This window comes from Falco naumanni, chromosome 6 (genome assembly GCF_017639655.2).
Source record: "Falco naumanni isolate bFalNau1 chromosome 6, bFalNau1.pat, whole genome shotgun sequence".
NCBI classification, from domain to species: Eukaryota; Metazoa; Chordata; class Aves; order Falconiformes; family Falconidae; genus Falco; species Falco naumanni.
Genome location: NC_054059.1, coordinates 17,777,593 through 17,804,175, shown reverse-complemented (window position 1 = coordinate 17,804,175; position 26,583 = coordinate 17,777,593). Strand labels below are relative to the sequence as shown.

At 36.8% G+C, this 26,583-nt stretch overlaps 1 protein-coding gene across 9 annotated transcripts in view; it reads right to left on the bottom strand.

Moving 5' to 3' along the window:
* DST (dystonin) overlaps positions 1-26,583 on the bottom strand; it is a 302,875-nt gene that overhangs the window by 32,740 nt on the left and 243,552 nt on the right. For all 9 annotated transcript variants that reach the window (XM_040599286.1, XM_040599277.1, XM_040599279.1 and 6 more), the window contains 15 exons: positions 26,195-26,401; positions 22,870-22,989; positions 22,585-22,692; positions 20,659-20,877; positions 17,426-17,629; positions 14,295-14,526; positions 13,717-13,943; positions 12,885-13,007; positions 12,052-12,153; positions 9,830-9,931; positions 8,518-8,691; positions 7,530-7,685; positions 5,050-5,247; positions 4,420-4,548; positions 1,080-1,250 (listed from right to left, as the gene is read on the bottom strand). In XM_040599286.1, the coding sequence (XP_040455220.1) occupies positions 1,080-1,250; positions 4,420-4,548; positions 5,050-5,247; positions 7,530-7,685; positions 8,518-8,691; positions 9,830-9,931; positions 12,052-12,153; positions 12,885-13,007; positions 13,717-13,943; positions 14,295-14,526; positions 17,426-17,629; positions 20,659-20,877; positions 22,585-22,692; positions 22,870-22,989; positions 26,195-26,401 (2,472 nt within the window). The remainder of the gene's footprint in view (positions 1-1,079; positions 1,251-4,419; positions 4,549-5,049; positions 5,248-7,529; positions 7,686-8,517; positions 8,692-9,829; positions 9,932-12,051; positions 12,154-12,884; positions 13,008-13,716; positions 13,944-14,294; positions 14,527-17,425; positions 17,630-20,658; positions 20,878-22,584; positions 22,693-22,869; positions 22,990-26,194; positions 26,402-26,583) is intronic.

Genomic DNA, 26,583 nt, shown 5'->3' with positions numbered 1-26,583 from the left:
AGAACATCTACTACTGAATCCTAATGGGGCATATGGATTTATCAATTTTAATACAAAACCAGTAGAATCTCAGAAATCTAAGGTGGCAGCGCACTTGAAAGAGCCTTAAAGAGGTAATCAAATCTATTCTCTTGCACTAAACAAATAACAAGTTTGCCTAGACCACTTTTTTTTAAAATAAAGCCCAATTGTCATTTTGGTTGCCTGAACAGAGACTGATTTTGGATACAGAAATTTTGTTGATCATGAGACAACAGTCAGACATTTTCAAACAAACATATTGCTGGCCTAGCTGAGCACACCAACCTTACAGCTTCCTGCAAGAAGGTGCTTGTATTGGGTATTAATTAGTTTGACACTCTTAAATTACACAGTTACCTTAAGGGACACCAGCTTTCTTACTTTAAAATATAACTAAGTTGTAACTGAAATATTTGTGCTTTATACATATCAGGAACAGAGTGTTCCCCTGTTCGTAGTTACTGACATTTTTCATTGTTTGATTAAGGTAGAACAAATGGACCATACTTCGTGAAGGAATGAAAGCAAAATGAAATTAATAACAAGAAAACGTATGTTGTGTATCAGTGAAATCATGCTATTGATCTATGTTAGAACAGAAGGCAGTCACTTGAAGTAAGTGGCAAAAGGCCAAGTGTTTGGGAATTCGAAGTAAAAAATAGATAAAAGCTAGGAAAATTAATGCAACAATTCTGTACCGAGAAGGAGATAAATTTGAATGATCAAATAAATTTACTCACTCTCTCATGTCTAGAATTACTGTAATAAAAACCAGAAAAGCCCTCTTCCTCCCAAATGAACATTATCAATATCAGTTAACATATTTCTATGGAACGGGCTTGTGCCATTCTCACCCATCCCCCCTCCCAATTATGGATAATCAATTTCTTGAATCCCATTTCCCAGTACTTTCTAAACATACCAATTAATTCTGCGTAACTGTCTCTACAACTGAATTAAACCTAAAGGATAAAGCAAGTATGCATGCATAAAAGTACGGAACATTAACATCCTTAAATACATGATTTACATTTCTATTTTTATGTAAAAACACATACTTTTCTTTCACTGAGCTTTGTTTGTACTGATTCCCATTTTTCTTTTAAGTTATTTATGTCCTGCTCAACGTTTGTTTCAGCAGATTCTGGGCATCTTGCAAGCATCTGCTGGCCTTTCTGCATTAGACACCTATATGTCTCCTCTTTGGCTTCAAAGGCAGCACAAAGTTCCTAAATAAAGCAAGCATCAAAAAAATAAGTCAGGTAGAAATTCAATATTCTTTACAAATGCTAGTATAGTATATATTCCTCCCCCAACATTTAGCGGGTATGATTAAGACTAATAAAGGAAACATATGTAATTCATAAAAAGCCAAATGAGCAAAGAAAGGGCCCGATTCTTCAGGAAATGAGAACTTGTATTGTCTGTCAGATGTCTTCTCCAAGATCCAAAGCTTGGCAAAGAAAGTACTATGCACCTACTGCACAAGATTTGCTACAACTTGATTGGTTTAAAGTCCATCTGTAGCTGAAACACAAAAAGTGTCAGCATTACACATTGTGGTGAAAGCCCAGACCTATACGATTACACTTTCAGAAGTGGGTGGGTCAACTTGGGAGGGCTGCTTTATTGTACATTGACTCTTTTGTTTTGTCTGTGTCTTCCTTCACTACCTAGGCAAGAGCACTGAAGACATTTTACACAGACAAAGAAAGCTGGATGAATAAGTACCGCTTTACTTGCTAACTATTGTACTGTTCTTTTCCAACCATGTTAAAGATGAGGTGGCAAGAGACTGGGAGATCCCATGCATCCCTCTGACTCAAAAGGGCATGTTCAGTATTTGTAACAGACCGTCCAAAACGTACCAACAAAGCTGCTGCAGACCGCCAAATGAGGAACGTATTCGAGATGAGCAGTAAGTGGCTTGCAAATAGGAGGGAAAGAACTTTTTCCACTGATTCCCAGAACAAGAGACAAACCCAACATTTTCTTTGGGTTAAGAGATACTGTACACACAGGGTTGTGTGTTCTGATCACAGAGGAGGGCAAAGTAAGAAGCAGGTTCAACCATGAGCTAAGATTTTAACAGGACAGAAAGCTCCCTTGCTTTCTTCCTCAGTACTATGAAAAGTAGTGTCACCCAGCCTGCTGCCTCCTACGCTCTGAACCTCCCTACAGTATTTCTGGTTTCCATAACTCCCCCAAGCATCTTATTTTACTGCAGCACAAGAACCCCTCAGAAGTAAACACAGGGAGCAGAGCACAGCACAGGTGAGACATGGCAAGGCAGGAGAGGTCCCAAACACTGGGGCTGGGCTCAGTCTAAGACAGAGGCTCACCACGGTGGTTAATTCTGCAGTACAGTCACACTCTTTAAGATGACAGGAGCAATTAGTTATTTTCAAGGAGGAACTGAGAAAAATTATTGTTTTAAGAAAAGGAGAGGGACACTCTGAGCAGCAATGGGACAGCCAGAGAAGCCTCTTTTTAAGCCCCTTTCCTGCTGGTGTCCTGTAATGTCTCTTCGTATCTTTTGTTTCCCTGGAGCTGCCTTAGTTGGAAGTGCTGCCCAGTCTCAAATCCACTTCTGAACTGATTATGGTTGAGGGCTCTTTTATTTGTATCTGTAGAAACAGACCTTATACTCAAGAAGACAGTTCATGACATAATTTCCAATGAGAAACAAAGCAAAACATAGTTCAAAACTTTCTTCTTTGGTTTCATGTCAAAAATTAGCATGGTTTATATCACTTAGTGGCAAGTTTGGATTTGAAACTTGCGATAAATAGTACTCAACATGACAGGCAGTGTCAACATTTCAGCTGTTCCCCCCCCCAAAAAAAAACCAAAACAAAACCAAAAACTAACAACCCAACCAACAACAAAAGAGCATTTACACATATCTGCACAGATGCACCACGGTTTAACTAAACTGAAATCAAGTCTTATTTTTCAAGTTATATACACTGAGAGTTAAGTCGTCAATGCCTGCAGCTTTATAATGACCCACAGCATAGTAAGAATCTGTTAAAATGTACACATACAGCTGGGAAATGATTGTACATGTAGTACATATTACTGGGGACACATTCACGTTTGTTCCAACTGTAATATTAAATTCAGTTTAAAGATACTTTAACTAATCAATCTGTAAGTACAATAACTACAGAAAAATTCATAGTAAAGGAATGTATCAAAGAAAACCTTGACATTTTTCAGGGAAAATTTTTTGGTCTGGATCTGACTTTAAGTCCAGGATGAAAAATCGAAAAAACTCCACTGACTCTCACAGAATCATGATTATTCCTCACCCTCACAGAAACAGGGGGCAAAAGAGAGGGGGTTTGCCTTTTTTTTTTTTTTTTTTCTTTAAGACACAAAGAGAAGGATGGGGGGGTTCAAAACCACAAGGTTGTTTCTGTATTTTGTCTAAGTTTCCTGTCATAACTGATTTTTAAACTGTCAATTCTTTTCCTTCTCAAAAACAGTCACCAGTAAATTTTGGAGGGAAAAAGTGCCCCACGTTGGTAGGCATCATTCACCTTTAGCATCATTCCAAAGTAAGATTAGATTTTTAAAGCTTTGGCAATGCAGCGTTCTGATGGAAATGGTGTCAGGCATATTTGAGTTCAAGGACAGTTCAGTAAACATCACTGTTGTACCCGAGCCAGAATGGCCGTTTAGATCACTGGGTTTGGGCTTATACCCTGGCCTAACAGGACAGCATGATCCTACATAAATGGAACACTACGAACCACCTTCCTCTGAGGTAAGAGATCAAGTTTATGTGTTGTTTTTTAAGCTCTACTGTTCTATAGAGGTAAAGAAACCCATAGAACATTTCTTAAAGAGAAATAAAGAGAAGGAAGAGAATAATCCCGATCAGCTTGCCCTTTCTAGTTAAAGCAGAGTCTTTACATAACCCAGTAGTCTTTATTACATCTATGCTAACGATGACTTTAATGTCAGCTTTGGTTAAATAAAGAATAAAGGATCAAGTCTCTTAAGTCAAGGTCCAATGAATGCGGACCACTTTTACATTCATCTTCATATCTAAGGAAAAGCATAACCATAGTTATGGGGACAGAAGGGAAAAGAAGAATAGGGATCACCGCAGGATCTGCAAACACTCTGTTATTCTTCCTGAGAATGAGGACGCAAAGGTTCTTTTATTTCTGTCTCAACACTATCAATGGTTCAGCTTTGAGCATCTCACAAATGACTACTTTTTCTACACTGAAAATAACAGTGTTGTTTTGAAGGCTATTAAAATTTTTTAAGATACTGTACAGACATTGTGATATATAGAACATGCTCTGTGTTCACCATAAACACTCCTGAAAGATAGTTAGTCCTGGAATGCAATTTGCAAAGCATTCTAATACTGATACTTACCATATGGGTATTAAGCTGCTCTCTTGCTGTTTCTGGTAAGCCTCCAACAGGTTTTGATGCCAACAGCTGACGTTCAGTGTCTGTCAGCCATTGCTGCATATCTTCAACTTCACCATGGAAACCTTGTGCCTAAATTATACCGTATCATTTTAGAGCTTAGTTAAATGTTCTCCATTCTAATAGTACTCAGATGCATAAGTATACTGGCAAGATTTAATCAGATATTTGCAATAATCAAAGGAAACAAAAGGAAAAAAAAAAAGGAAGGATAAAGCCCAAACCAAAATTTAAACTAGCTCAACCCAATCTAAATGACAAAAATAAAAAACATGGAAATCTTGAAAACAGGCTAAATGAGCAACCATAAGATCAATGTTTTCCTTGAATAATATACCTACACAGAAATGTCACTCTTGAAAAATATGTAGGCCAAAAGCTGAAGTCTTGATTCAGCACTATAGAAGAGAGCGGCCAGCTGTGGAAGATATAGCTAGATTCAAACTTTCTCCAAATTCAGGAGTGTCTGCATTATGGTTATGATTTAGGCCAAGTTCTAATACATGTATCAATGTATTTCATGTAAAAAGACACTTTCTGAGTTATCTCTTTATTTGATCATTTCCTATTCACCTGGATCAAGGCACTGTCCAGCTGCTGTTTCCTTTGTTCTGTTTTTTCCAACACGTTTTGCCAGCGCTGATTCAGGAGTTCCAACTTGCTCCGTAAATTACTTGCTTCTTCAACAGCACTTGATTCAATCAGGTCATTTCCTGCTTTCTTAACTGCTTCCACGGTAGATTGATGAGCTAAAACATCATTTTGTAGCACCTGCAATTGTAACACAGCATTTATGACTGGCCATGTTGATAAGTTATTGAATGAAAGCAATCACAGTGACTGAGCTAGTTCTAATCCAGTGACAAGGCAATAGTTTAACATCAGCACAGGTATTAGCAGTTAAAGCTAATAACCAAGGTCTCTTCAATCAAAAGCAGTAACATACCATTCTGCCAAAATGCTGATTTTATTTTCATATCCTGGAACACGTTTTCTGAAATTATAAAAGGTTTCTAGTGAAGAGTTATTTCTTCACTTTCCTTAATTTACTACATACTTTCCTTTAACAGCATTTTTCTTCGGTTTTGAGAGTAAGGTGTGAACACTGTTATATACTGTGGTGCCAATTGCTTGTGGAGCAGTAGTCTAAGAATAAAGGCCTGCTGTGCCAGGGAACAATCTGACTGCTGCCATGCCTCTTCATGCATTTCAGGTCTACAATTCACTTCCTGTTATGTCAGGCTACCAGGACACTTCAGCTGTGCTAAAAGCTGGGGAATTATTGTAATACTAACAACAGAAGAACACCTCCATCTGGCTGACAACCTGTTATCACCAACGACAGCAAAACCATACAAGGCAAAAAGTACATTTGGGAAACGGATGCTGTTTTCAAAGATTTTAAAAAAATATATACTTAAAAATGCTTTAAAAAAAAAAAAAAAGAAGAGAAAAAGAGAACATGCAAAATGGTTGGGAAAGGAATGGTGAAGCCCATGTAAGAAATTGAAGTTTATGACCTCTGTTTTTCATTGGGGTCTGGTTCAAACTCACCTCCCTTAAAATGCTAGCATATGGAAAAAAAAATAAAGCTAAATACAAAAAAACTTTGAAATAAACTATACAGACCACTTGATGAAACAGCAAGTAACAAGTAGCCCTTGTATACAAATTGCACATCACATTTGCCTTAATTCTTCCAAGAACTGGAAGAGACTCATTATTATATTTTCCTAAGAGGGTGAAAAAAGGGGATATTCACAGAAGCATATGCATCTCATCCCTTCCTTCCTGCTAAGGCTCACTAAGAACAAGGTCTATTCTTTCCAAAATTATTCAAGGGATAGATGTTTTTACAGGCTACCACAGGATGCACTACTGTGTGAACTTTCTAACCTATAAACTCTGTTTTTGAAAAGGAAGTAGATTCCTTAATGTGTTTGCTGAACTCCTTCAGCGCAGACATAAATGATGTCTGGAAGCTTCTTCAGTGGTAAAACACTTCCGTTTGATACCTATATAAAGGGTTCATGGAGCAGAAGCCACATTTGTATTTTATTTTTTTAAAGGCCCAGTTTATAACCGTAGTCACATAAGACATGTAGATATTGTACTCTCCTCAAGTTCCCACTGACCACACAAAAGGCTTCAGAAGCTGCATAGTTGCATTAAGATAGACAATGAAAATACCTTAATTATCTGTGTACTGTCAATTTCAATCATTTCTCTAAAAACAAAATGAGCTCCAAAATACTTTTCACATCACATGCAGGCAAAAAACTAAATGGAGGATTGAAAGGAAAGAAGAGGACTTATGTTAGACTGAAGTCTTCAGGCCTAGAAAGAACGTATCATCATGAACAGCACAGTCACACAAAGAGGTAGGGAAGATCTCTTGCTCCTGGAAGATACTCTTCAAAACAAAGGCACAATGGAAGCAGTCTTCCATAGGCTCCAAAGTCACAATACTCAGTAAAAATACTAGAACTAAAAGTAAAAAGTTAACCCTACATTGTACGTAACAAAAAGATGGGGACATGGATACCCCTAAAGTTTGCCAAGATTTTTAAAGTATTCTCCACATTAGTTGGACCCAACTGAGGTGTAATTTTGCAGAATTCCGAACAACAGATCACTCTTTTCTGAGAAGGAAGGAAGAAGAATGAAAGATGTGCATCAGTGATGCGCATTTTTTGAGACCTGGCCTAAAGAGAACTAATCAAGGAGTTTATTGCTTGAGGGAGAGCAGCAGGTTCAATAACTTCCAAGTTCCCTGGCTCAAATGAAGCTGAATCAAGGTGGAGACAAGGGTAAGCTGCTCTTTTTTGGCCCAATCCTATGCCACTTGCATGGCATATGTAAGGAAGGAAGGAAGCAATATGGAAGAGTCAGAGTAAAGACATCAGTTATTCCAAGCCTGCATTTTAGCTATATCTGCATCTTGAAAATCTCTGCAGAGAATTACTTATTGAGTGCTACATTTTACTACAAGACTCATCAGTAAGATAAACATCAAAAGAACATTTCAGTTAATATTCATTATAATTACATACATGATGTTTGGCAAGTTCAATTTCAATAGCCTTGGGGTCTCCGCCCACAGGTTTCTGTTCATTCAGCAAGTCTTCTGTATGCGCCAGCCATGTCAGTAACTCATCCAGGGCATGCTGGAACTGCCCCAAGGCTAACAAGGCACCTTCCAGCTTGTGCTATAGTAAAAATAAAATTAACAATAAAATGGTTTCACAATGCTATTGAATTGTCTTATATTACCATTAGTCACCATAATCCAGAGCAGAGTCCGTGCCTCTGATAGCAGAAAAATCAGGGAGAAACAGTTATCCAACACAAGCAACTGCTTTATAGTTAGAGCTGAGTTAGCAATTCCCCTGTAAAGCTTTACATTCCAGGCTTAAATTCCTGACCTTCGAAAAACCCACGTAACCAAAGCAGAGCTAAGTTTGAAGGTACTCTCATCAGAGATCTGATACTAGTTTTTCATCACTTAAAGCATGGTGTCAATATAAATGCAAGTTGGTTCATAATCTTTTTAAAAACTTTTTTTTTTTGTGTGGAATGATTCAATTTAGAAAAAATATACATTCCAAAGCACTGCATCTTTAAATCTCTCTTTCACTTTGACAATTTAAGGAAAAGAGCACTGAAACAGTTTAATATTGAAGTTGTTGTTCTGTGGGTTGTTAATCTTTTTTCAAGCGCTCAGTTCAGCAGCTCGTATTACCTTTGCACATATAAGCACGTTTTCAATTGCTACTAAAGTTGTCATCACATAACAAAAATGAAATAATGATTTGACACAGCACTGCTGACAGAACAGTGACAAAAAATATTGCTAATGGTTTAAAAAACATTAAAAAAACCCTCAATAAATCATAAAATTCAAATTCTATTAAATATAGTTCTGCCATTTCCAAACTAAAAGGAAAAAATATGTACATTTACACCAACATTGTGCATAATAAAAAGCTTTTCTTGAAATCTAAGTCATGAATAAAGCCCGCCACCTTCAAATTTATTTACCTGTCTACTTATAATTTTTTCTTCTAGGCTGTCCCACATTAGTTTGAGCTCTGAGAGAGGGTCTTGAACAGTGTGCTTGTCACTCTCCTCTGTGACCTTCTTCAGCAATAGTTCTGCCTGATGGTTCAGTCTTTCCATTTCTATCTGCTGCTGATAAGCTTCTGTCTTAAATTGCTATGGTAAATAGAAAAAGAATACAAATGTATCCCAAATAATAATCTTCTTGAATATAGTACAGTACAGTGATGTATTGTAAATATATTACTGTCAACTTTCATAAATATGGGAGTTTGTTATCCAATGCTTTGTCAAAATGTTTGTAAGACACTGATGATCCAGACAGTCCTAGCTAACTAAAATACCCAACAACATCTTACTATTCTAGCAGATACTGCTAACTGCAACCAGAGGACGATAAAGATGACCAATAGGAAAGTATTCTCCAATAATCTCCCTGGTCTGCAAAAAAAACAGAATATATCTTGAGTAACTTCTAGCTCTTGTGGTTGTGATAATATAATACCTTAAACTTCAAGTAAAGTTATTCTTCAAAAGAGCCAAAAGCAAATATTCTTTAGTAGAACACTCTCTTGCACACACAACTTGGGCAGCAGTCTGAATACAACTCATATGTGTGTTCTGCGCTACGTAAGATTACGGTTCACTTGAAGTTACATTGTAAAATAAACAATCTGCCCACAGTCAAAAAAATGTACAAGTGAGCAACAAAACCAAGGATGTTCCCTGATCATTATACATCCCTGTTTTTAATATATAAGACAACAACCTACCAGTGTCGTACTCAGTCACAGATCTATACAGACAGGTTTCTACGTTAGCCTGAAATTTTTATTTTCATCTTACTCACGTATTGGGAACGTTGTGGTCTGTGTGAGCATTTGGTTAAAGCCTATAACAGCAGAAGTGAAGCTTTGGAGGCATTCTCTCAGAGCCTCAAGGAAGCTATTCATAGTAGAAACCAGAAAACATAAAGGTCATAGCAAAAGAACCCTGTACGTAATAACCTTATAGCCTTTGAAAGAGACAGAATGCTGTTACAAGTATTTCTGGGCTATCAGAACATTTTCACAATGTGAAATGTAGCCTCACCAAAACTTGAAATAGATTTTCAAATTAAAGGCATTTTAAAACTAAAAGTTTGCAATGAAATGTTATTTGATTTTTTCACAGATTCTTTTACTAGAAGCTGAAAATGAAGATTACTTTTGAATCTTGAGAAATACAGAAAAATACTAAACAACACAGAAAAATGCAGACAGATTAACATGTAAATGAAACTGTTAGTTCGTACCTTAAGTTCCTCAGTTTGCTGCTTCACTGTCTCCAGATCTGTTCCAACTGGGGACATAGATGCTAACTTGCTGCCAGCAATGTCCACCCAGTCAAATATTGCCTGAAAATCACAGTATGAAATTTAAGCGTGAGCAGAGAAATACTGTCATGTTTGAAAGTTGTTTTAAGTTAAGTATCAGGTTATGGTTTTTTTACTCCAGAGAACAATATCGCTGTGCTCTTTGAAAGAAAATAGCTTTCTTCTGCAAAACCTACGTTTCTTTGCAGTACAAGGGATTAAATACTAATTAAAGTAGTCCATGTAGCAGTTACAAGAATGTACATGCTGAGCTTCTACTAGCACCAATATTCTGCCAGTACCATTCATGCTGAGTAGCACTGTACATCTTGAGTAAAATCAGCAATTTTAATGACTTCCCTGAAAGGCAAATGCAAGACAAACTCTGTTCTGCAGTCCTTCGGAGTGAAAATGGAAGACAGTAGCTTAATGATAACAAACTTTAAATGATGATTACATACAAACTTCTTCTGAAGGACGTTATCTGTGTAAGGAACATGGAACACAACCCGTTCCGTACATATTAGGTAGTAAAGGGCTGTAACTGAGCTTGACTGAATCACTATAGGATAATGCAGTTATAACAAATTATAATAAATTAAATCTCCCTAGTTCTGGGACTTTGTGGGTACTTCTTTTGAACTTGATATAATGCAGAACAACCTCAAAAATACTCTTATTTACAGATTAAGAACAGCTGTATCAATCTGGGTAATTGCACAGGGCAAAAAATCCACCTTTGTTAGGCCCTTTTCCTCCTGCCCATTATCTGTGATTCATTACAGACAAAAGCTTAGGACAGCCAGTCAGAGCTGCCCACTGCTACACAGCTCCCTGAGAAAAGGAGAGCTACCCTCAACATGTTCAACAGGTTGAGGCAGCTGCAACTAACCATCTGCCCACAATACTTTTCATACTGTCTATTTAAATGAGCATAGGGTGGCACTTGGAGTTCTTTCACAAAGTATCAAGCTTGTAGCATCTACAGCGCACAGCCACAGGAAATACAAGCATTAAACCAATGGTAGCGTTCCTAATGTAACCCTGGAAGTCAGCCTCTGAGAAGTATGAACATAGGAGAACTTGGAGAAAAATACATAGTGAGGGTGCACTGGAAAACAGGCATGCTGCATTATTAGTGAGGAGTGTTCTGCCTTCAGTGTCATGTGAAACTCTAATTTTAAAGATTTAATGAACCAAGAAAGACAATAATTCCACTGAGAAAAAAAAATAGTTTTGCAAATCTGACCATGTTTGGAATCTTTTCAGATATTTGAATCTCCTAGACATTCACTGACAAAAGATATGAGGCATGCCACTCTGCCAAAGCATGCAAAGAATATACAAAAAAAACCCAAAAAATACAGCACACAGAGAGAAAATATCATACAATAGTCTGGTTGGAAGGGAACTTTAAAGGTCATCTAGTCCAACCCCCTTGTTGTTTGTTTGTTTGGGGGGTGTGGGGGTTTTGTTTGTGTTTTTTTTTAAATTTCATCTGTTGTAGTATATACAATGTACAAGATATCTTCAAAAAACTGCTGGAAAATTTACCTACAGATTTAAAAAGTTTATCATCTTCTAAAGTACTGTGATAGGATAAATTATACTAAGAATTAGTATAATGGTCCAGCAATACTATGTTCACATCCAACTGAAATATTTGACTTACAAAAAAAGGTAGAATAAAACTGAAGTTCTTTGACTCTCCTCCAATCAAAGAAAACAGCAGCAAGCGAGTATATGAACCTGTATTCTGTTCCTTTCAGATCACGTCAATGTGTCACAACTTCAACTTGCCTATCATATGAAGTACTGACTATCACAAGAAAAAGTGAGCAGGATTACTATGGATGTGTGATATCAAAAAACCTTTGCTCATCTCAATATAAAAGGGGACATTAATTTTGAATCTAAACAGTGCAATACATGCACAACTACATGAAGAAAACAACCCAACAAATTTATTCTTTAATGCCAAAAAACCTCAACAAAACCAAACCCAACCTGAGAAAAAAAAGTATCTGCCTACTAAAGAAAATAGTCACTGTAATCAAAGTGATACATTACTTGTCACTTACCCAATCACATGACATCTTTTACTACAATCACATTAAATCCTATTGACTCAAGATTGGGTTAGGTATATCACACCATCTTACCTGCAGTCCATCTTGGTATTGAACAGCTGCCTGCATAGCTTCAGCAAGCTTGTCCACCCGTTCTTTCCATGTTTTGTTCAAGGCATCCCAGGCAGAATTCAGCTGCAAGTAAGTACAATTTGTTCCAATGGACAAAAGAATTTTACTGGTGTATAATGTGCATTCACTAATTATTCATTTCCGAATAACACAAACTAAGCATGAATAGTTCATATTCATCCCATATTAACACTCATGTTCTCCCTATCACTGCATAGTTTCCTTCAGAATTTACTAGAGGCTCTGGATTACAAAAGCTGTAAACTTCAATACTGATTACCGAGTACGTTTCTAACATAGGGATTATAGTTAATACAGGAAATATTATTAAGTCATTTGAGGTTGCATCATTATAATAAAGGTAGCTTAAAAGAAACATACATTGCTGAACATTAGAGAAATTAAAAGTACTTTGTAGTCATCCAAACAGAATTGTCTCAGTTAAGATGTCTCACTTGGCATAAACCAGATAGACCTGAAATTTACTCTAGCATTACTTTTGAAAAAAGTAGCCATCTAACATATTAATCAGTATTTTTACAGAAAAATCTGTCTTTTACAAAAAATTTACCCCCATAAATCAATAAAACAGAAGTGTATATACATTCTAATCTTATCTGAGTCAAGATTTCTTTAACTGAAAGGTAAACCTTTGTTTTACCACAAAGGCTTCAGGGGCGTCACTTGCCACAAAACTTTTTATTTTCAAGAGCTGTTGGGGGTGGAGAGGATACACCAATTTCATCTGAACAAGTATCTAACGTAACAGATTTAAGCATCTGCATTTCCTATACCTCATCTATACTCTTGTTGACAATGGGTTTGTCAGGTTCTCCACAAGCAGCTCGAAGTTCAGAGCCGAGGCTCACAACTGTTTCTAGCTCCTCTTGTAGTCCATCAATTTCTTCTTTAGCAGCCTACAAAGAGAAAAAAAATCCAACACTGCTAATACTAAATTTAATAATCTATGTACAACTTTCAAGATAGAACACAACAGGATTCCACCTTTGTTTTCTTTAAATTTACTTCAACTTACAACTGCCTGTTTAAAATACAAGCATCCTTTTGCAGCATCAGAGTGAAAACAACTGACATCAGTCTAAATTACAACAATGCCTTATGTTGTTGTTTTGCATGAGATGGAAAAAATAAACAGGAAGTTGTAAATTACATTTCTTTAATCAGAGCGTTTTCTTTTTCAGAGGTTATCATTCAACCTTCAAATCTTTAACTATCAGCATAAATAATTACAGGCTTAGAGCATAATTCATAGATCATAATACATCTGTACACCTTTCATTTAGATGTTATGTATTATTTGGGGAATCTAAAGTATGTATAACTTTTAAAAGCCTCAGTGACATGCTTATTATATGCATGTTTATAAACAGATATGCAAATAATAATGACAGGCACACGTTGCATGTTCATTGCAATTAAGCACTGATACATGTTATTTACTGTAGGCTCTTTAGATATCATTATAGTAGATTTCTATACGATTACCCCTCTTGGTCTCTTAAAAAAAAAGTTTCCTCTGGTATTATATAGTAATTCTGTCTTTTCTCTGCATACTGTAAATAAAATACTTCAAGTATTTTTAAAAAAAGAATACTTTCTACTGACCTCAGCAGTTTCTTGCTGTTGCTTGACTACAGATGGGTCAACTCCAGGTCCCTCCAGTTCTCGAATGAAGTCCTGAGTATCTTTAATAGTAGCTACAAGAGCCATATGATCACACCAAAACTTTTCAGCTAGTTCCATTACATCCAGCAATTTGGCCTCCCTTTCCTCAGTCAAGGTCTGGATGTCTTCCCAAATGAGGACCATTTGGTCTAGTTTATCTTGAACAGCTAAACAACAAAGGAACTAGATTACTACCTTGGCAAACAATTCTTGGCCATAAATCTCTCTACAGTTCTACAGCAGAAACATATGTGTACATTTTGAAATTTAGACTCTAAAATTGTTTCATTACAGGACTCCTTATAATGTTAAGTGGAAACAACCAACATGGCCTTTAAAAATAAAGAAAAGGTCATATCCATGATGAATTATTTTAAATGAATGCTTTGCTTTTATAAATCCTTAGCAGCTTCTCCAGGAGAACACAATCCCCAGATTAGTGGACATCAGAAATGAAGATTTTTATATGCTGCAGCTTGCTGCATTTCCAGTACATGAAACTTTCTTCAGTCTACTACCTTTAGCAGATATATCCTTATCAGCTCCTTCTGAGCGAGCAATCATTTCCTCCCCTCTCTGTTTAAGCGTCTCATATACTGGCTGAAGTTTTTCCAGATCCACTGACACATTCTTATTTTCACTGATTTGCTCTTTAATCTTCTCAACTTCTGCTGAGATTGAAGGTGGCTGCCTCAGACGTTCAACTATGCGTTTCAGACTCTCAAGAGTTGGATCTATCTTGTCATGAAACTGGGAGGGTGGTAAAGGACAGAAAGAAGTGGCAGAGAAATTAGAAAAAGAACAACTGAAAAGTGGCATCTGAAATTCTCTTGGAAAAAGGTACTTTAGAATTAATATATTTAACATCTCCAACACGCATACGTGCAACCTGCAATACCCTCCTTGTGGTTCTTCCCTTCTTCTAATGTCTAAATTACAAAAATGACCTTGCAAAATGGTAATTCCTCTCAGATTTAAGAATTTACTACCAAGTCTGGGTTCGGTCCCGAGACACTCCACCTGAAGGTACTACACATATTGCAGAATCTACTTGCACTTACTCCTGTGTAATTCATGCAGTAGTTTGTGTCATATTTTGGAGAGCCATGGCTTTCTGTTTTCACCGTTTTAGGGAGATATTTACACTAAAATTAAATACACAGTTTTCATATCAGGACCAGCATACTGACATATAACCACCGATTAAGACCTGGTACGTAAGGTCATTCCAAAAGACATTGTTAGTGTCCAGGTGTTGCTTGTTAGTGCAGTAAAGGTACATTACTTTCTGCAACTCAAAGCATACAACACTGTGTATTATATTCACCCACATTTGGCTGAGCCCAGGAAGGTACCCAGAAGCTCAATTACAGCCATATTAACATGGTTTATCCCTTGGTACTGGTCCAAAGTTAGCCTTTACTACATGCTTTTGGATCCATAGAGATTCCTAAAAATATTTCACCATCATGCTCCTTTCAAATTACAGATATTAGTAATTGTGGCTGCATTTAATGATCCTCCAGGATCTACAAAAAGCACTCTTGACTACACTTGGGAAAGGTGCTAGAAAGAGCACAGCAAAACAAGGATTACCCTCTGTGAACAAATAGCTACATCCTTTCTATTCAAAGGAACATAGGCAATACGTACATAATTAACTTTTTCCCACCATACAACCCACTTCAAATCAGACTCTGCGACTAATGTTATGGACTCAGTGTTTTTGTTAGAAATGTGAATATCATACAAGGCAGCAAAATGTGTTACAAAAGATAAGTAGCTTTCTCACGTACAAGACTCACAAAAAACTAACTGTGGCAACAAAACCTTACCAAGTGATAAAAACCAAAATTAAATTGGCAATATTCAGGTCTAATTTTAGGACATACATGTTATATCTTTAAGTTGTTGGTGCATTCAAGGCCCATGCAAGTGGGCTTCCTTGTACTCGTACTTCAATGAATGAGACAAGGTGTTTTAGAACTTAAAAGGAAGAAAATGCAAGTCATTACAGCCTCTCCTTATGGCTCCATAGGTTACGTCCTGCCTTTGATACATAATGCAATTTAATATAATTTAAAACCTGACGAGTTAAGTAATTATTCTTCCAGGACTGTCTAGACAAACGTTGATGTAGACATCATAGTACAGAGCTCTGATAATATATATTTACGTATCTTAATAAAAAAAGGAGATTATATAAAATTACATTCTGGGTATTACAACGTTTTGCTTTGGTATCTGCATATACGTTTAGGTATAGAAAATGAACGTTAGCTTTAACATCTACATATACATTTACGTATACAAAATGAACCTTAAGACACTGCATAAATAATTACTTTCACAACATCTGATTATATTCTAGCTGTTACCAAAGAATGCATTTTTATTCTTGTTGTCTGTACTTAGTACAACATGTTAATACCTGTCACATGCAAAGCAGGGACTCGAATAATAAGCAAATAACTTGATCTTCAAACCTGCGCCTCCAAATAGGGGGAGGACTGAGCATTTATGATAAAGGAAAACACTGAATTTAAATAATCAGGCTTCTTTCCAAGGTGTGAATAAGTAAGGTCTTTAGAATGACTGAAAGTATAATATAATGTCTATAAACAGTTCAAAAGCAGAATGATACCTGATGTAACTATTTCCCTCGGGTTCTTAAACAGTCTTCAGGAGCTAGGAATATGACATTAAGTGCAATGACCCATGACAAAAATTATTTAGCATGTGGGCTTGATGAGAACTTTAAGGTCTATTTCTTTACTTAGTATTTTAGACCTGAGCAGAATATAACACTTAATCTCCAGCAAACAGAGAAAAAGGGGAATTTCCTATAAAAACAGCAGTACAGAACACAGTATTTCATTCCGTTTTTTGTACGGGTTCATGGACACAGATTTACTGAGCTTTTTTCTGAATCTGGGGTTAAGTAAAAGATTTTCAGTTTAGGTTTAATCATAATTAACTCAATATTTAAAAGTCTCTAGAATGTGACACATAACAATACTCTAATCGAGGTTCACTGCATAGGCTAAGATCTGCAGCTTTTGTGGGCTCGATCTGAATTTTGTGCTTATGATGACATTTTGTTACATTTAACTGCTCACAAGACTTCTACGTAATAGTTCAAGCATACATTACGTTAAGTTCTTCTGGGTCTGCAACAAGGAGCAAATGCTATTACCACTGCTAAACTACCTTCTAGTTCCACTCGTAATGGACTGCAACTAAAGCTGCCAAATTCTAGATATAACTACGCTCAAGTTAACTGATCAATAGTGACATCCATATACAAACAAAGCATCGGCTAGTAACCTACCAGCAAGAGAAAATGGAAGTGAAAATAAAATCCCACATTTTTAGACCTAATTTTTTTACTTAAAAATTAAGAAGCAGTAACATTTTTCAACTGCAGCAGAGTCATAATACTGACCAATATATAAAATTATAACCCTATTACTGCTCGAGAAACAGAAAAATCAATGCCATAAGCAGTGATATGAACATTCATAGGTCATTAGGTTGAAAAATCCGGATAAAACAGCAGTTTTGTCTTGATATATTCATGTAAGATGACAACGACTAAGTGTCTTTCCATTTGAATGAATCCAATTATACTTGAAACTTAAACTGATACCTGGGTACACTGAGAAATGGCCTCATCCAATGCCAGTGCTCGCTTTTTGACATCTTCCTTAATTTTACTGTAAAGGGTGTCAGCGGCCACATATTTCTCTTGGATAGAAAAACCTTCTCCTGGGCTCAGCTCCAGCAACTGAGGCCCGGTTTTGTTCATCTTATCTATATGAGGCTTGTGCTCAGCGATCAGCTCACGCAGTTGCTATAACAAACAAAAAAACTTATCAGTTTCTTGAGCTTGCACCACCACATTACAGCTGTCCACACTTCTAACACATCCAGCTGGCAAGAAATTCCAAACAAATACCCTTTGTCCTAATGTATAATACAAATATCAAAGAAAGTTAATGACTGCTTTGCCAGTGGTCGCTCCCATTCCAACGCAGAGCTATCCAGGCACGAAACACCACAATTAGAGATGCACTGGAAAGGTCCATGCAACACTTTTGTAGGACATATGATTACAGGTCAAATATAAGATGCTAGCAACAGACATCCCCCATCGTATTTAGTACCCATGACAGAAACAGCAACAATATTCCAGACATGCATAACATCACCATGTATATACTTTTCATGTTGATATTTGTGTCACTTGCCGCAGACTTTCGTTGAAGAACATCACAGGAGGTGGTACTGGCATTGCAAGAATATTAATTCATACTATCCTTAATTTAAGGAGAGGGAACTAACACAAGGAAGTGTCAAACAAATAAGTGAAAATGACAAAAGGACAAGGAATACTGGTCAGTACAGTACTAGCAACCTAGTTTAGCAGTCTGGCCTCTGGCCACAAGATCCCTCTGTCTTCACAACAGTGTTATTACCTAATCAACACAAAGTTTAACAAGTAATTAATAAGTAAATCAAATTTGATCTCAGCTGTCTACTCCCTCTCATCATCCACCTCTGAATTAAGTCAAAACTGCAGAAGACTGTGCAGAGGCTTGTGGAAGTGAAAGATCACAAAGTGCCTTCCAACTTGCCCAAAGATTTGGGTTTTGTTTACTTGCACCCATAGATCTGATAAAAGAGGAAGTTTTTCATGGGAGTAGCCCCATCCTTCCCTCCAGTTCTTTTTGTTTTCTCAGCTCATCCCTCCCTCTCCAGAAAAATCCCACTGTCTTGTGAGGAACTGTCCCTCTCAGTGCTGTGGATTCCATGCATTTCTGTCTTCTAGACCCTGTGTAGGAACGTAAGAGACACATGCTCTGTTCCTCCCAGCTGAGAGTTTGTTTAAATTAATGCAGACATGGAAAAGAGCCTGTATCAGTCTCAGTATAAATAGATCTTCTTCCCTTCAACTAAGCTCCTTCCCTTAAAAAGAAATCCTGATACTGGCTTGCTTACTTGCTCCTCCCCAGAAGAGGAAAGGTTGAGAAGATTGAAAAGACAGTGGCCACGACTCTCTACAGTCCCCTTATGACAAAACAGCAATGAAAGTACAGAAACCCCTGACTCTGGCTTACTGAGAATGTAACTGTATCTGTATACCTTGCAACAAGAAAAATAATGTTGATTAGCAGAGAAGAGGTGAAACTAAGAACAGTTTGATGATTTTTAGAAAATCACTTTCTATGTTTTATTTTTGCGCACAAATAGATGATTTGATGCAAGGCCACAAAAGTGCAAATTTCTGGGTCCAAACCTTATGCTAGTACTCTGCTCACAGCTCAGTTCAAACCAAACTGACTGCAAGTTACTGACACAAAATCAGCTCTATGAATTCCATGACTTGGAAAAAGGTAGTCATCAGTAAACACATCAGAACAGAAAATGTAAGTGAATATAGAAAACTGTTTACAATTCACATTCAGAACCTTTTTTTTTTTTTTTTAATAGAACAATAAATGATTTTGTCTTCTCCATGATCTACTATTGGGTAAACAATTCCAGTAAACAAGTATGTCAAATCAGATTACATGTTAAAATTCCTTGACATTAATCTTCTACTTAAAAAACAAATCTCAGCTAATAGCATAGCCCAGGGAAAATGCAAAAATAGCAGCTCATCTGAAGGGCCTCTCATGCAAGCAGAATGATTAAAGTAGATGGGGAACAATCCTGTAAGTAAAGCAAGCATGATTTGGTTCACGATGAGTAATCAAGATAGTTTCTAAAGCCCATGTTATATAGCTAGTCTTAATAGAGCATGCTTGTTCATTGTGGACGTAACAGGAAGACAAATGAGTGAACCCAGCGTTTACCAGTACATAAGAGTGGCACATCTTCATTAACTGGTCTCAGAGTAAACAAGACTTTGAAGCCAGGGTTCATCCTACCTAACCTGAGTCACTTAATTGAGGCAGCTAAAATAAAAAAAGAGTTACTCTATGCTCAGTAGGGAGAGACAGGTATCTCCAGTAGCCATACAGGCTTTGCATATGCCAAAACATGCAGGTTTTCAACCTCACCTGATGCGTCTGATTCCATGTGATACTAGTAGCCATATATGAAATGTACTAATTTTATCCCAGCTGATTATTCCTCCATGTAAGAAAGCTGATACAGTGGCCAGCCTACAACACTGTCGCGCCTATTTTGTGATGTTATGGTAAACCATAATTTCTTTTAATTATTACATAACAAACATACTTGACATGAGAAATGATTATGGGATTGGCTGGAACACAAGCAATCAATTCCATCTTCCTGGCTCAGCTAGGTTTAGATCCAATGCTACCCACAGAACAAAAGCCAAATTTTTCACACGTGCATAAAATCAGCGTATGTGTGTATTTGTAGATAGACTGGACACAAAGGCAGCATTTCACCTTCAGCATGCTGACAACAGGTATGCCAGTTCTTCAGATAGTCAAGTTTTACATTCTTTTGTTTCCTCCTACAATGTCCGATGTCTGTTCTTTCTGTTTATGGGTTTGGTTTGTTCTAATACTGACAATAATGTGCACTTTTAAATATAATTCTTCATTATTAACTTTTGAGTGCTCAGCTCTCTCACTACAATGACAATTTTTTCACCTTTAGAGCTCTTTTATGCTTATACATGTTTTGATGCCTTCGTCACAGAATCTTGTTTGCATGCACAGTCTGGGAAACAGTAGAGGCATGATTGAAAAAGTATTTGTTTTGTATTATTATCTTAAATAATTATTTTTTCAACAGAAGTATAACTGGGTTTGAAGCATTTAGCAGAGTACTCCACAGTTCTAGGGAGAGTACTGCTTGGCTTTCGACAGTTTTGTTGTTCAAAACTAGCAAAACACTTACCCTATGCTCTTCTTGCTGTTGCTTTAAAGTTTCATATTCAAGGGCTGGCGCAGGAAGCTGAGAAATGATCATTTCTGTTTCGGTTAACCATGGCCAAAGCTCTTCATAAGTCTCCCAGAACTGGTTAACCAGGGATTGAGCCCGTTCCAGCTGGAGGTTTCTTTCAGAGTTAATTTGACAGATGGCATCATATTTCTGTAAGAGGGTTTCCATCTTTTTCTGTAAAATAATATTAACGAAAAATAGCAATGTATTTTTTTCCACAGGTCTGTATTAATTTCTAAACAATCCTTGATAATTAGAGCACCAAACCACAGTGAACCAAATTTAAATCTGGTAATGTTTCTACAGCACCAGTGTTTAAGGTGGACAGAATCAATATTGCGGGAGATATGAATTTGGCAGAGTAGTTTCAAGGTAATTAGAACATATTCAATGATACTGATATTTTCAAGTAACACTTTATTCATAGGGCTTCTAGCCAAGCTGCAAATGATTTGACTGAAGATGTTAGTCCAGCTTCCTCACTGAGGATGCTTATCTTCAGTGACACTTAGCAAAAACTATGTTTTCCACAGCATTTCTGAATCAAAGTATGAATAATACACAAAAATCTGTTGCTTTGTTTTTAAATCTGACAAGAGAATAGGGTATACTGTTGTGCTTGTAGCTTACAAACTTGCAACAATAATCACAAAACATTATTTTCCAGGTTAGCATACATTAGTTAATGAGGATGTGTTACTATTAATAATATAACTAAAAGGTTTAAACAATGTAAGTCTACTGTATTTGGGCATGTGATAATAAAAGTATCAACTAGCTATACATTTTTCCTATGGAAGACTGCCCATGTTACTACTTTTTTGAAATATTGTATGTGACAATGCACATAAATGCTAGCTTTGGAAAAACTAGACACATAAGCAAGCCATTGAATGTGAAGTAAAGAATCTTTTTTGGCAGAACAAGCTATCCTTTCATTTGTTATGTCTTGCATGTAAATTAAGTATAGAGATGCTATCTAAAGGACAAAAAATAGCCTAACACACAGATTTACAGTATTTTTTACAAATACAAATATTTAATAAAGACTCACATAAAACTGCTCTCCCTTATGACTACATTTTCATAGACAGAACATCATGTCTATTTTAAATTCACTTAAGAGCAAATGAAATTTATTCAGAGATCCTGCAGTAAAGCACAATTAGTGAAGTATTGCTCTTCAAGGAGGGTGGTCATTGGAAGGACTAAATTTATACAACATACTCAGCCTCATCACAATTTAGCAAAAAAAACCCAATCCCACAACTAACGCATTATTAAATGCCAATGTGAAAAATCCGTTTCTCTACATAGACAGCCCCAACACAAGGCTCCGTGTCTGTGCGTAGTAAGTAAAGGCATAAGAATGCCTTTCACTGACTGTGTTAGTCAACAGGATGGAATCATCTTGGCAAGTAACATCTACACTGAAATCAGCAGAAACTGTGAATCTTTACTCTCATTTCTGCTCATTTCTGCAGAGCCATCTGATCCATCACAGAAACACAGACGCAGAGTGACTCTAGGGAACTCAGGAAGATAAAACAGCCAGATTCCACACACATCACACCAGATGACTAATACCTATTCACTCAATTGTCCATTGGCTAAAATACTATTTACCATGCATGCAGATGGTAAATGGGGCTCCAAATTAGTGTCAGACAACGAAGCAAGTACACAGTGTTTGCTCTTTGAACATCCTGAAGGACAGTGATACATACACAACAGCACTTTTTCTAGGATTATAATCTTCAGACCAAAAGTGGACGCAACCAATGCTTTTTCATTTGTGTTTAAAAAAGTCACTATAGGAATCTTTCTACTTATTCACTGCCTACATATCTACCGTTGTAGCTGCAGTTTAAGGATCTTTACCTTCATGGTCTGTTTGTCTTCTTCAGTGCACGTGTTCATAATCTTATCCCCAGATTTAACAAGTTCATCTATAGAATCTTTGTGCCTCAAAATCTCCATGGTAAAAGCCTTGAAACACAATAAAAATTCATCAGCAAAATAAAAAAAAAATAGAGTACATGCAGCAAAAACTATTTTTGAAGTGCATTATGACAGACTGAAAATTAAATCATGCCAGTACATTTTCTAGATGGAGAGTGTGCCAGCCAATAATTAACATGACAGTTGAAAATGCATTTCTTTTACCTTTTGAACTTGTAGCTGAGCTGTGGTCTGGTCTTGCTCAAGCCTAATATCACCCAGAGACATCAGTTTCTTTTCTGTTTCTGCAATCCAGGCAAATTCAGCATCAGCTGCTTGATCAAACTAAAAGAGAAGGACACGAATTAGTTCAGTGGTTCTACACACACGGAATTAGAATGACTGTTTCAAAAATTTTAAAGAATGAAAAGCATACTTTTGAATTGTTAGAAAGACAGCAGCTCACTTTCCATATCAGGTTTTTATATAAATGAAATACTACACCCAAAATGGTACTGAGGGATTGTAATACAAGCAGCTTAATTCATAAGCACGACAAAGCAACAGAAGCAAATATATTTTTCCAAAGCCTACTGCTAACAGACATGAGAAAATAAAAAGGCTTATAATTTCAGAATTTTAACCAGACTGTTTATTTTCATTTTACTCTGCTTTCACATGTCTTTTCCATCTCTATGTTTATTATTACTGCTAGCGTTGCAATTATCTGAATAAACAGTTGTTTGATGTTACCCTTTTAATCTTAAGAGCTGCTTTGGTATTAAGTGATAAAGACAGAACAATCGCAATTTAACTGAGTCAGTGGCAAAACCTCACTGAATTTAGAGAAGACAGCATTTCATCCAAAACTAGACCTTGGATTAAATATGAAAATTCTTCAGGGCATTTGGTTGCAGCCAGTCCTTTTCCGAAAAGATTAACTTTTAACTACCATTAGTCAATGCTTAAATGTTTCAGAAATTACCTCTAAAGCACTAAAGTAATGAGAGGATTTAAAGGATCTGTTTCTTACTAATTTGCAAAGGAGAGAATGAAATCCTGAAAAGAAGTCTGTGGAGATTTAATTCTTCTGACAAGTAAGACCAAATTTTAAAAAATCATACTTCTCTTCAGTTCAAGTTTATAGGCATGTGGCTTAGTATACACATGCTGCAGTACTCAATGGGGGCAGCTCTGAGATTAAGTCATAGAGAAATATCACATGTAATAAACAGATGCACAGAACAGTCATCGTAGAAACTACTAAAACCTAATCTATTTATTTTAAACTCTGAGCCCCACTGCAATTAGCTGAACGTTAATGACTGTGAGCTATTGTGAAAGCCTATCAGGACGTTTTAGGTCAGACCCTGTATTTGTGTTGTTGATACCCACACTCCCCCCAGAAGTTTCCTTCTGACCACTCCCAGTCCCTCTTGCCTTTTAAATCTGCTGGTCTACAGCCCTGCTTCTGTAACATCGCTGGAGTTCACCTTAGCTACTAAATCAGTCTTGTCTTAGTGGTTAATCACAACCCACACAGAAACAGAAGAAGCAGTTCTGAGATTTCATTCTTTATGAGTCAACCTTCTTCATTCTTTATAATCCACTTGTTACATGAAAGAGAGCACATTCTTTTTCACTATATGTCATTTCTCATGTAAAGTAACAGAAAGTAAGCTTTGTCCCTAAACGTTGTGACTTCCTAATAGAAAGGTGCGTTCTGAAACAATCGGCACTGTAACCGTCAGCACAAAGCACACATACCAGTGATAGTTACATCCTAGCTTCAGAAACTGCAGTTCACAACAAAGCTCTTGGGAAGCTCATATATTTATGATCCAAATGAAGGAAATTAAGAAGGTGATTTATATCCATAGGTATGTACTATTGAGAAAATATTTAACGGAAGGAACAAAAATCAATGCATGACAGTGAAAATTCTTGATTACATGGCATTGAGGAAGGACAGGACTCTAACCCCCATTTGCTGAGGGTATAGGATTTCCAACTTGTGTTCAAATAGAATATAAAGACATCAAAAGCACAAAATTGGTACTCTCTGCATCCAGATTTTGAAGTGTTTTCTTCCTATTATGTATGACAGTTATTTATGAGCCCTGAATTTCACTTGTATCACTATAAAACCATCTATTTCATCTCCCCCCAGTTTAACCAAGCATAGTTCATTGTGGTATTCTTTTAACAAAAAATGATTGAATTCTGAACGTGATGACATTGTGATTTGCTTCATGAATGCTTTCTAAAGCACACTCTACAGCTGCTTTAGCTTCTCCAAAAATACGTTTTATTTTGCAATCTTTCTCTGAGCTAAATGGGAAGTAGCTTATCCTTCACTGGAAGTGTGTTAATCCACTTGATATTTATCACAGGATATGGTGTATAGGAGCATACTGTGGCAATGCAAGTTGGGCTGCAGTGGAGGTTAGGGATACGCAGGACTAGGGCGCAATGTGTGCTCACAACATTAGCTAGTAGAGAGCAGCTCTGGACCTTTCATGCCTGGACCTGAATCTGCTGAACTTGTGCTAGGGGATGCAACATATTCAGAGAATTCAAAAAAGTTGAAGGACAGCCAACATATACTCTCCTATCTCACCTTATCACTCAAAAGAAAAAAAAAATCACCCTTCATTTTTGAGGATTTGGTTAATGAGAGAAGATAATATTCATAGCAAACCCCTTAAAAAGAAACGTGATTTTTAATCTCAGCTATGAGGTGATCCGAGTTACTGCCAGCCTCTTTTAGTCAGCTTTCAGCAAACTTTGAAAATATCACGCGTTTTCTCCTTGTCCTGTTAACTGTTTATGGGAACCATGAGCATAAACAGAAATCTCACCAACATTTTTATGCCCAAACTTTAGGCAGACACTAGAAAAATCCTCTTTCCATGATGCACCTATAAGCAAACTTATATATGGAACTATTTAGTGATTAAATTAGACTGTCAGTTCTCAAAGCAAGCCCATATATATACAGTTCCCTGCATATATAGAAACCTTCACATAACAAGTAACTCAAATTTTGAGCCCCAAGAAGAAAAGTATTTTGGATATGAATAAAATCAATTGTTATTTAAATCCTCCACTACAGCTTGAATAAGATGATCCAGCTTTTAATTGTAGAAAGTACAGAGGAGCTAGACAATCAGCTGATGCTAAAAGGTGTGGCAACTCTAGTGATTTCAGTGTGACGTCCAGTAAAATTGGCCGGGGATCTGGACCAACAGAACATGATCTACAAAAGACATGGGCCATTCAGTTCTTACTTACACAAATTGCCATTTATGGAGCCACAGGATAGTTACAGCAATTTTAGCTACAAGACTGACGCCTGCCTTTTTGTTGACACAACAGTGTAGAGATTACCCGAGTTCTGGCATTCGTATCTTAACAGTGAATTCCCATTTCATTCAAACAAGCCTTTTGCTGTTCAAGCACAACAAACTTTTGGCAACATTATTAAAGGACATCTTTTGTTGAGGTGCACGTGGCCAGAAACTGTTATTGCCCAAAGAATTTTCAGTACCTGCTGGGATCTCAGGATGGCAGCATCAATCTCATCTCCTTTCTGAGAGATCGTGTCACTCACTAATCTATAGCGCTCATTGTCCTCTGTTATCATTTTGTCAAGCCCCTCTCTGGCCCTCCACGGCACCAGCTCCAGGAAGGCACTGCCGACTTCATTCAGAGTGTCCAGTAAGCCTTTGTTGTTCTTTGCTTCTTTTTTCAGCTCCTGAAAAAGGCCATTCAAAGTAAACATACCAGCATAAAAGCTGCACACACACAGCTTGCACATGTTTGGTTTTTTTTATTTTTTATTCTTGCAGCTACTCCATGGGTTGAGAACTGAAGAGTTTTCCACCCAAACCAAAGAGATACCTTAGCATGCTTATTTTCAGCTCAGTTGTATTAGCT